General features: G+C 43.0%; 1 protein-coding gene across 3 annotated transcripts in view; it reads right to left on the minus strand.

Annotated features, from left to right (window-relative positions):
- tdrd7b (tudor domain containing 7 b) overlaps positions 1–12050 on the minus strand; it is a 27940-nt gene continuing 15890 nt past the window's right edge. For all 3 annotated transcript variants that reach the window (XM_074623184.1, XM_074623185.1, XM_074623186.1), the window contains exons 6-20: positions 11047–11255; positions 10040–10408; positions 9650–9957; positions 9374–9566; positions 8464–8575; positions 8108–8310; positions 7893–8027; positions 6435–6518; positions 6058–6192; positions 5077–5187; positions 4763–4911; positions 4413–4660; positions 4160–4343; positions 3883–4043; positions 1–1761 (exon numbers count right to left, since the gene is read on the minus strand). In XM_074623184.1, the coding sequence (XP_074479285.1) occupies positions 1541–1761; positions 3883–4043; positions 4160–4343; positions 4413–4660; positions 4763–4911; positions 5077–5187; positions 6058–6192; positions 6435–6518; positions 7893–8027; positions 8108–8310; positions 8464–8575; positions 9374–9566; positions 9650–9957; positions 10040–10408; positions 11047–11255 (2822 nt within the window). In that variant the 3' untranslated portion in view covers positions 1–1540. The remainder of the gene's footprint in view (positions 1762–3882; positions 4044–4159; positions 4344–4412; positions 4661–4762; positions 4912–5076; positions 5188–6057; positions 6193–6434; positions 6519–7892; positions 8028–8107; positions 8311–8463; positions 8576–9373; positions 9567–9649; positions 9958–10039; positions 10409–11046; positions 11256–12050) is intronic.

The raw sequence follows: 12050 nt of genomic DNA on the forward strand, positions 1-12050 counted from the left end.
TTTAAACCTCTCAAACAGACTTTATTCCAAAAACAAGTCTATTATTATACCTCCAGGTCATTGTCAAACAACAAAATGATAATTATAATCTTCTAGAGAATATAAGTTAAATATAAATTAAATTAATGTCACTTGTCCATTGTTAACAACAATGCAGCTTTGAGCTTTGTCAGGTCTACTGTCTCCATGTGCACATCCAAAACCATGGTGCAGGTGTATCAGAAAAAAGAAGAAGTCACATTTCAGAATAAAATCCCACATCGGTGGCACTGGAACCAATCAAAAGCAGAACTTATCTCCTATTTGAAAATTTAAAAACACTACCGGTCACTTTATCTGCTTATTATTATTATAACATCAAAGTATATGTGCACAATTAAGAAAGATCTGCAGCATGCAGCACGTGATCTGGTGAAAATTAAAGTCTTGTTGTCAGACTGGAAACAGAATAATAAAGGAGAGATGCTCAACGCTGTGTTTCGCAGGAGGAGAAGAGATGGACAAGGCGCTGCCATCACAGGAGCCAGGAGTCTGAGGAACTGTCTGTGTCTCAATTTATTCTTTCAATTCAATAGAAAATCCCAAGTATAGGCTCTTCTACTGTACATGCAGTGCCAGGATGTACCACATATCTCACATCAAGTATATCCCTCCTCACCAAACCCTATTTACTTCTGTTTCTGTGTCTTGCTTATGATAAAAAAGGGGGCAACTGCAAAAACAAAAACTGTTTATTTAAGCGTATATAAAAAGTGTAAACTACCTACTGGTCTCTCTACATTAAATCCGTCTCCCGTGAGTCACTGACTTGTCTATTTCCTCTCCTCTTGCAGGGAATGTTTGCTCTAACTTTTGGAAACTTTATTACGATCAGAAATGCCATCCAAAAAAAAGCAGATTTTGTAAACAAATGTATATTAAGTCTTCCGAGCATGTGAGAAGAGTTCATTTAAACATTTTGTGCACTTTGCATGGTGCTCACATTGGCAGGGGTTGAGGGTATTCGGGCATCCCAAAGGATGACACGCAGTATAACTGGGTGCACTCGCGGTACTGTAGCGTTAAGAATGCTGCTTTGGATTAAAGCCCATACCGAATGGTAGAAGAATGCGTGTTGTATCACTTCCACAGCTTTGAGAGGACATTATGGATAGATTCAGCAGTTTGTTACTGTATGCTGAAGGTATGTTTTGAGTATTTGGACCAACATCATGCATGGGTGTCCAATGGTCACACTGCAGTCACTCAAAATCACATCACAACCTCCTTTGATGTAACAGCCTAAACAACACAACAAGCAAGTGGCTACAACACCTCTTGTCTTTCTGTTAACGCCAGTCTCTACGGGCTAGCAAACCTCTCAATTTCCCTTCTTCTTGTAACCTTCATTTTTCATTCCTTTCTTCTTTCAGTCCCCCTACATGGTAGATAGATAAAGATGGATAAGCTTCTTCTATTTTGTCTATCCACAACTCAGTGTCTCCATTGAGCAACAGGACAACTGCTAGGCTAGTAAGACTCGTCACCGGTCTCCTGTTGTCTACAGCTCGTTGGTCAGCTCTTCAGCAAATTCAGCCATGATGTCATGCACCCAGATGTCCTTTTCTTCCTGTGAAGTGTCGACCAGGAAGACCGTCAACTTCCTGTCCCACGGGTTAGTGGCTTCCTGCACGGCCTCCAGCTGGGCCACGAGTGGTTTCTTCTCCACGTGGTTCCTGAAAACGATGGAAACTTCCTCCGACCACTGCCTCGGCTTCAATCCTGCCGGGGAGACGAGTATGAAGTTTAAGCTCAGCTCAGTAACAGGAAATAGAAGAGTGGGTAGTTTTCTAATGTAATTGTTGAAGCACACGTGGGATTCTTCTAAATGAATCAAAACAGTGTTATGTTTAGTGAGTTTCATACTATTGCTTGAATTTGAGCTAAAATAAGGACGGCAATGATTGATTATTATCTCTCCTGGTAGGTATTAGAGCTTTCTTATTTTACAGCTAAACCGTGCACTACAAGATGATTCTGAAAACATTTGAGGAGAGAAATAGGCAATAACGTAACATTATATTGATTCATATTTAATCAGCGCTGCCTAGTTTGACTGTTTGGTCGGAGTTCGCGAGTGATTGACAGGCATAGGCAGCAGATGGACAGCAGACCTCAGGTCAGCTCTTACTGCTTGTTTTCCTCCAGTCTGTGAAATCTTGCAGATGCCGTTAGGAGCACCGGAGGACACAGAGGCACAGGATTTTTTTCAGGTTACCTGTTTCATATACTACTGTCACAATGTAGCGAGGGGTTGTATGAGGTACTTATCCATAGTCGGTCAAGACGTCTTTTAGTCACCTAAAAGAAAGGCTCACCTAAAAAATCAATATCTGTTTAAGTGTACGCTATATTTAGAATATTTTCACCGCTTTACCTCGCTGTCTGACAGCCCTTTCTGACGGGGAACTGAACTGAAAGTGAAAGTTATCTATGCTCTCTTCAAAGCCACCAGATTCAAAGCCACCAGCCACCAAACCGTCGGTTTAGACTGATATTGATTTTTTCAGGTGAGACTTTCTTATAGGTGTCTAAAATATTTTTTTCTTCTGTCCCCGTCCACAGCACTGTATTGCTTTGCTCCCATGCCGGTAACTCCTGTCTGCTTCTCCAAACTGGGGGCGTGCCGACCGCCATCTACTGTAGGTAATACACCTACTATGGATAAGTACCTCTTCAAAAACCCCAAACTATCCCTTTAAGTAACCGTAGCAATATAATAATGTAAAATACAAGTTATACATTCAAAATGAACTTAACAAATAGTACATAAGTTTTATCAGCAAAATTAGTATCAAAAATAAATGTCCATTATGCATAAAAACAGTGGTACATTATATTAGGTTGAGGTGGAGCTAATTGTAAATATACAATATTTGCCTCTGATATGTAGTAAAGTAAAAATATAAAGAAACAGCAAATGGAAATACTAAACGTAGAAGTCAGAGTAGGTTAAAACAATACTTATGTACCTAACTTAAAGGGACTGTTTGTAAAAATCAGAAATTGCTTGTTAAGAGCGACACCTGTGGCCGTTTAGTCAACGAAAGTCAGCGTCCTGTTGCTCGTGCTTGCGCTCGCTCTACATAGACATTAATGAGCAACAGTGAGGCGACACACGTCAGCTAAAAGCACAATATCACTCTATATTTCACCTGCTTGGCAGTAATGTTATCTGACCAGACAAAGGTCTCTCCATGAATCAATGCTGATCCTAGTGTTGCCTTTTCCTGCCTCAGCCTCCCGACCGCGGCCAGAGGAAACAGGGGAGGCACCGGAGTCATTTCACAAGACACGGGAAACCTCTGTTGGTCTGGAGGACCTGCAGCATTTATTTCTGCACAAACTTCCACTGCACATTCACTAGATATTCTCAGAGCTAAACTAACTCTTTTGCAGTGTGTAGTGTGCGCGCATGCACGTGAGAGCGGAGCAAAAGAGCGAGAACGAGCGTGGTGTGAGTGAAGGCAAGCAGGCAGAGGATCAGAGGAGCAGAGTACAGTAGAGACTCCGGCCCTACACGGAGGAGGCCAAAGCTATGGTCTCCCACGCGTCCTGCGACCGCGGCCAACACTGTTTTGCAAGACGGGCTTCACTAGATAGAACTTTGTGGTTTTGGTGCTTCCGTGTAGTTTGTGTTGGAGTCTGAGTTTGAACAGCATAGCCACACGAGCGCGCATGGGACACCGAACCGCAATGATTTATACGTGTAAGAAGTTACAAACAGTCCCTTTAAGTAAATGTACTTAGTAACATTCCACCACTGGAGTCTGGACATGACCTTAGTAACGGCCATCAGACTCTGTCATGGTGGAGCTCTGTATGGATGTCCTCTCTACTCACCAGCCAGCTGAGCAGTGATTCCCTGGAACGGCAGCTGTCTGAACTCTTTGATCAGAGGTCTGAGCTGTGTGCAGCTGACCAGCTCGTGTTTACCGTAGTCCAACTCGTACACGGACACCAACCCATTGGTCAGAACTCCCTTCACTAACACACGATGCCAGCTGAGAGAAGAGACGGAGGAAGAGTGGATATATTTTAGTCAAATCCCAGCTGCTTCCATCTGGCTTGTTATTGAATATCCGCTACAGACAGAAGGCACCACAAATACTTAACTCACCTGTTCTCCACTTTAGCAGCGTATATATGATTCTTCTCTATGTTGAGTGGTTTCTCCTCAGTTTTATTGTAGTAGAGAATCATCTCTCCCATCAACACCACCAGCTTGTACATATCTCTCCAGGGCTGCAGCACAAAGTGGCCCGGATGGCACGCCACTGATACATAAACGTCTATGTTGTTTCCTGAGAAGAAAAAAGACGTGAACACATGATTTTCTAGGCTACAGTAAGGCCAGAAACTATCTTTATTACCTGCTGCTGGCAGCTCTAATAATGGTGGCAGCTGGAGAGAGGATGAGGGGGGTGATGGTCTCTCTGGTGGGCTGGTGGTGGTGGTGGTGGTGGTCGGGTTGCCTGCCCCAACACCTCCTCTGGGTCCTGACAGAGCCCTCCTGGGATGAGGCTTGGCTGGGACAGAAGTTGACGTTGGACTCCCATTAGTGTAGTCACCGGTGCTGGGAGTCTTGGAGGATAAAGTGGCTGTGGACATCTTGGCAGGGCTGCGAAATTAAATCAACAAACAAGAAATTTAGTAATGCATAAGGTTTAACTGATTATTATTAGCTAGATAGTGAGGGGGACAATACGGGCAAATATAAAACCTGTGGCTCGTCAGGAAAACATCTGGTTGCTGTTTGAACAGGTCAGACTGGGCCATCTGGTGGTTGAGGCTGCGGGCGGGGTCGTGGAAGTTCTTGTCAGTGAAAAGGTGGACGTAGATGCAGCGCTTGGTTTCATCTACCTTGGCGACCTTTGGGGGGAATGCCAAGGTGAGTGTGGAGGTGCGTGAGGACAGAGGGACTGAACCAATGAAGGCACAAATTTGAGTAATTTCTAAAACAAATCATCGCCTTCCATTTCATGACAACTAGCATGACTGAGGGAAAATGTTAAGGAAGGACGGGCAGCGATTTACCTTCATGCTACATTCTGTGGTGTTGAGCACTTTCTCTCGAAGCCACTGGACAGCGTCTGGAGTCCAGGATCCGACACTGACAGCCAGGTCTGCTAGACAGCACTTCACTGCCTAAACACAAGTAATTTTCTTGGATAATCTGTAGAACTGTATGAGGACGCTGCCCTCTCTACAACAGTACATAACACAAATCTCCTTTGAGCATATTATCATACTTGCCAACCCTCCTGAATTTCCCGGGAGACTCACGTTTTTCATTGCCCTCTTCTGGTTTCTTCCCAGGGTCATACTTCTTCCGTTTTTCACAAATTTTTTCCTTTTCATTATCTCAACCTGTTTCTAGCACAGTACGGAGTGTACAAGCCCTACTCTTTCCACTCGGACGACAATAGAGCTACACCAAATGTTATTTCCAGGTGGAAGAGAGCTGCCAGTGACCATAGATATATATGCTTGTGACCGACACAACGCAGTTTGAGCTGCGCTCGCCACACATCCGTGCAGCGCCTCATAGTTGGGCTTTGCTAAACACAGCGAAAAGCTCTTGTAGAGCTGTGAAAGCCGTTAGAAATTTAGAGCGCAGTGGTGGCGCTGTCGCGTTTTTGTCCGAAAGGGCCTTCAGTGAGTCAGAGATGGAGAGATAAACTAAGAACTAAGAGAAAGAAATATTGAACCAGGGGGCAAAAAATGAATGAATGAAAAGTTCGTGCCAGAGAGGCAAATTATTCAGTTTTCTTTCCTGAGAATTAAAAGTAAAATTAAAAGTAGGCCTATTTAACATAAAAATGCTGCTGCAGTTTACTTATTATTTTGTTATTTTCATTTCTTTAAAAGTCACCAGAAAGCAGGAAACAAAGTCTCTGAAACTCAAATATTTATATGTATTTGAAATCCTCCCTATTTTTGAGGTTTCAAGGTTGGCAGGTATGATCATAACATTGCTCTGAACTGTTTCACACTCTGTGCTTCGTAAACGCTGACCTGTGGGGGGATGGCCATGAGGTCCCGGAGGAACGGCGGCGGGATCTCTCTGAGCTCTATCACTTCTACAGAAGCTTGAACGCCAACATCAATGAACAGGATGTCCAGCACTCTGCTGCCGTGCAAGTTGGTGATCTAAAGACAGAAACATAGACGAAGAAAACTCAATACTTTTTAACAGTTAAAATAACAAAATATCCAGGGAACAGTGCAGTATTTGGGTTGGGATTTCTTTTTGATCTCTCCTCTCAGGGTAACTAACACCTGCCTCTAATGTGCAACTGTGACTTTATTCCTTTTTGTCAGGCCAACATCAAACATATGTGGATTTGTTGAACAATTAGCCGTCTGTGCCGCAGCGATCAGTGCCATCTTACCTCTACGCGGGACCATTTGCTTTTGTAGCGAGCCAGACATCCTTTCCCACAGAAGGGTCTGGATACCAGGAACTCTGATGTTACCTGCAACAGAAATATATTTCATCAAGAAAACCATTAACCATCAGATTAATGTTAAAGGTCCCATATTATAAAAAAGTGAGATTTTCATGTTTTTATATTATAAAGCAGGTTTAAGTGCTATATAAATACTGTGAAAGTATCGAAACGCTCAATCCACAGGCAAATACACACAGCCCGTATTCAGAAACTCTGCATTTGAAACAAGCTGTCAGGATTTCTGTCCATTTGTGATGGCCCAAATATACAATATTTAGACCCTTTACACAGATTTAAAGGTAAACATTCTAAAAGTGTCCCAGTTTTTCATTACAGCATGTAAACATGTTCTAGTAGAAACACAAAATACAAGTAGGATCCTGAAAATGAGCATGATATGGGACCTTTAAATCTGACTATGCTTCCTCTGAATTGGTCAGGAGTATATGTGTAACTGCTGCAAATAAAAATGATACTGTAAAAGCTCAAACAAACATTTCACAGGTCCAGCCAGTCTGCTGCAGGTGCACACCGCAAAAACATCAAAGATTAGGACTTTAGATCTGTGGTTACTTGAAATGGAGAGGGGTTGTTGGTGTTTAAAGAAACTTAAATAGCATAAATTAGAATTATGAATGGTTCATTTAATCCTAGAGGAGATATGTTCTTACTTCTACATTTACTCAAACAGTTGATTGATGACACCAACACGAGCAGAGGGAAATATGGATTACCAAACTGGATATTAAATTGTGAAAGTAATTCTCTGAACTTCCTTCTCACTAGAAAAACCAAACCAAACCATCCAGTTTGTTACAGGTCATGGAAATCCTTTGTATGAAGTGTGTAATGAAAATGACTTGACGTGTAAAGATCTTATTACTCCCCTGCAGGCTTGATAATACACACTCTGGATTTACAGGAAGTCTCTAGCCTTGGTGGTGAAACACAATACCAAGACTCCACACTGACATAAAGCATTACTGAGCTGCAACTGTTTAAAGCTTTAAAGGACAGCAGTGGCACACCTAGAAAAAGCATCAGCTCCACTGTGCTGCTAACGGATTAAGTGGCTTGGCAAAGATTATCAACCTAATCTCAATCTGTCCACGACGCTGCTTGAAAGAAGCACACAGCACAAATACATTCACAAAAGGCTTTTAAGATGTGCTAATTCATCTTAACAGACACATAAGCACAAGGGAGGTATATATTTGTATCCTCTCATTTCCGGTCAGGAGGAGTGTGCAACACGTCAATACCACTAGATACCGCCAAATCCTACACACTATACCCTATTTTGTTCAACGATGGAACTCTATGGCACATTTGCACCACCAACTGAATAAACATATTTACAGTTTCAAAAGTCATTGAGACATTAAAATGTAGCTTAACCTGTGAGTGGAAGTAGGTCTCTATATTCTCCAGTATCTCATTCAGCTTGGCGAGGCCTCTGGAGGGCAGCTGACAGTAGATGGTCCCATCCGAGCAGACGCTTCTGACGGTCACATTCATGTAAGCGCTGTTAACCTGAGGATGATAAGAGTTTAGTGTGCTGTACACACACACACACTGACCCACCCACGTACATACAAAAAACTCTCCCGTACCTGTGACGGGCTGGTTAGCGTCTTGTCCTGCAGGGCTTTCATGCAGGCGGCGTTGATGTTGACGTCGTCGTCCTGCGACGTGTCGTACAGGACGACAAGAGGGGTCTGCCCTCTCTCTAGGATCTCAGCCAATAGGATCTTTCCACTTGCCATTGTTTCAAACTTTTTCAGCACGGCAGGCTCCTGACAGAACGGCTCTAGGCCTGGATGGACACACACACACACACACACACACACACACACACACACACACACACACACACACAGTTAGATCAATTTTAACTAGAGGCCAGTAAAGGATGGAGTTGGGGAAAATAGGAGGGTGAAACAAGAAGGATTTTTCATTTCATGCTCACCTGCCAGTTTACATTTGGTCGCCTGGAAAGGCAGTTGGAAAAACTTTTCATGCAGCTCAAACACTTTGGTTTTGCTGATCACCTCGGAGAAGCCATGATCCACGTAGTGCACCTACAGAGCCGAAGGCAAAGACCACAGGGATAATTGATATTTCCTCACATCTTAAGTTCACCACAGTCCAACTGCTAAACTTTCCCATATCTTAAATCATCCTCTGCCTTACAGGACACATTTGATACTCTTGAGTTTCGAAAGATTTAGACACTTTTTTTTTTAAATGTATCTGTCTTGGATCCATCACTTGGCCTTCAATGTCCTTTTAGTCTTTATTGCCTTTTATACATACACAAATAAAACACAAATATAACAACGAAACTTACAACTGCAAAGAGGAGGAGACAGTTTACAACTAATGATGCAGTATACAGTACTATTTACACAATACTTTACATTATTGTCAATGAAATTATACAGTGCCTATGTCTTTATTTCTATACCTAATCCATTTTTTCAACTTTATAGTTAAACTCATCTTCTTTCACTCTTAGAGAATAGAGTTTTTCCATCACAAATAAACTGGGAAAAAAAAGTTCGGAAACTTGTGTTTGGTGGATTATTTCTCTGTTGTTACAATGCTAATTGACATTGTATTTTACATCGTTGGAAAGCCTGTTTATTTACCTTCACAATGATGTCCAACTTGTACGGATCATGCATTTGTGGGATGAGCAGCACAGATGATTATGTGGGTAGCGCCCAAGAAAAATTTGCCAAAATGCTCTTTTTTTTTTTTTTTACTTTTTTATACCTAATTACTTAATTCACTCTATCTCAAAATGGCTCTATTTTTGGACAACTCCAGAAGATCTTTGCGACTAGTGTTACTAGTTTATTTTCTTCACTTCTCACCTTGACCTTGTCAGCTGTGACCTCGCACACTTGCGCCCTCAGAATCTCCTCCTCCTCCTCGGCCCTGACGGCAACAAGTTGGCCAGAGGATGGAGATGACAAAGGAGTTGGACTGCTTTTGTCCAGGCCGTAAAACTCCCTCATTTCATCTTCCATGGACTCCTGAGCCTGGGAGTAACCTTCACCAATGTACCTGAGAGAGGAGGAGGAGAGACGGAGACAGTGAGCGATGTCAAGTCTTTACGGTGTATCCGCACATACAGCTCTCCTACCTACCTGAGTATAACTCCATTGGTGTTGGTGGCCTCCACCACCAGCACAGAGGGGTACTCCTCTTTGGGGATCTGCAGAGCAGGCACCGCGTGGTTACTGAGCCTCCTCCCCAGCTCCTGCCTCACCCTCAGCTCCTCCTCGCTGGCTGAGGAGTTCCTCCTGTTACAGTTCTCATCCTCTCCTACTCCACCTCCACTGCTGCTCCCCCTGTACAAGATGGCCCTCTTGGGGTTGTCAGGCATCGGGTAGTCAATGGTGCAGATGTCGGAGAGGAGGTGAAGGTTCTCCAGGACATGTCCGGGCAGTTTGAACTAGTAATAAATCAAATTAAATATATAAATGTATAAAAAAATGTGCTCCTGAATTTGGTAATTGTTTCAAAATGTTACTGACTTTGTAGGTGTCCTGGAAGAGCTTGGGCAGCGCGTGGGCCCACAGGCCGTTGGAGTACTTCACCAGCAGCTCCTCCAGTTTCAGCTTCAGGTCGGGGCTGAGGGTGGCGGGGGAGGAAGGGGGGCTGGGGGATGAGGAGGACGACGGCGGAGTCTGAGGAGAGCAAGAACCAGAGCGGGTCAGATGGGTGCTGGGGGGTCTCTGCTGGGCGGGCGACTGCACGGGTTTGTCTGTGGGGGTGTTTGAAAGTGGGACAGGGGCAGAGGTGGAGTTTGGGTTAAGGACTGGTGGAGGGGAGGATGTGGTGGTCTGTTCCTTGGCAGGGTAGAGTAGCAGCTCTGATGGGTTGCTGCTGCAGGTTTTCTCTACCTAGGAGAAGAAATGGAAAGGACTTATTATAAAACCATTTTGTAGGCAATACAGACTGAACATGACTATACATTCATGCACTAAGCATTGTTGCTTACAATACACTTTAGGATTGGTATTAATTTGCTGTTGACAAGAGTGAGCACCCCTGAAATTTACCTCCGCCAAGTGCCGAAATGTATCTTTGGTGAACTAGTAGTTTCTTTCTCTTGTCCTCAGATTTGTGACTTGTGGTATATTAACAAAATGGACTTGACTTGTCTCAATGTAGATGATAAATTACAATGATATAAGATTACTTTAAAGGTGCTAAATTCATTAATATATGAAGCATTAATATAGCAGCAAACAACTATTTTATGGATGCACCGATACGATACCAGTATCGGGTATCGGGTCCGATACTGTGCTCATGTACTCGTACTCGCAAAACGGCTCCGATACAACAGCACCGATACCACTTTAGCTAATTCTGTACATTGCCAGAAAAAAAATGTGCATATAGATGTCATGCTGCCTTTCATTAGGACCAGTGTCATCATTTTATCACGAGAGTAAATATTTGTGATAATCATTTGGAAACTTCTTAAAATAGTAAAGTACAACAAATAACTAGAGTAACATAAGGGGGTACATACAGTGCATATGTGCGTCCAGGTCTCCAGGTCTTTGATGGCCTCAGTGGGCATGTCCTGTTTATAAAGCTCCCTGTAGATCTGAGGCAGCTTCGACACCCAGAACCCGTTGCTGTACTTCCCCAGGATCTCCCTGATGCGACCCTGGACCTGCTGAGGGTTGTAGGGCTTTCCTTTCCCCGAGCCGAGGCTCTCGTTCAGATTCAAGGGTGCTGGAAAAAAACAGAAGAAAAGAGAAGATTACACACACGCATGCAAGCAATTACTGCTTTGATCCTCTGCTGACACTTGCATGGCATGCTTTTCCCCAAAATGAAGGCACTTGAGTGTTGAAAGAGATGGATGATTTGATCAAAAAGAAGAACGATAACGAGGCATCTTCACAAACCAAAGTCGTGCTTCCTTTTGCCCTTGGATTTGTCTTTTGATTTTTGTCTTTTTTCTTATGGACTGGTGGACTAGAGTTTTGGTTCAAATGAGCTAGATAAGAAGACGAGGAAAAAACAGAAAGAAACTCACTCACTGACCTCCAGGCTTCTTTTCCTTTAAAGGTCCCATATTGTAAAAATTGTTTCATGTCTTTTATATCATAAAGCAGGTTAAAGTGATATATTAATACTGTGAAAGTATCAAAACATTCAATCCATGGAGAAATACACACAGCCCGTATTCAGAAACTGTTCATTTGAAACAAGCCGTTAGGATTTCTGTCCATTTGTGATGTCACAAATCTACAATATTTAGACCATTTCACAGTTTTAAACGTAAACATTCTAAATGTGTCCCAGTTTATATCCCGTTGCAGTGTATGGGAATGACATCAGCTGACAGGATGTAAACATGGACCCAAGCTGTTTCCTAGCAACGCAATTCCATCGCCACTCCGTTGAAATGCGCTAAAACGGAGCATTTCAGACAGAGCGTGAATACAGGTACATTCAGGCAGACAGTATGAGAAAAATAATGTGTTTTTTGAACAATAAAGCATGTAAACATGTTTTAGTAGA

The sequence above is a fragment of the Sebastes fasciatus genome, chromosome 22 (genome assembly GCF_043250625.1).
Source record: "Sebastes fasciatus isolate fSebFas1 chromosome 22, fSebFas1.pri, whole genome shotgun sequence".
Taxonomy (NCBI): domain Eukaryota; kingdom Metazoa; phylum Chordata; class Actinopteri; order Perciformes; family Sebastidae; genus Sebastes; species Sebastes fasciatus.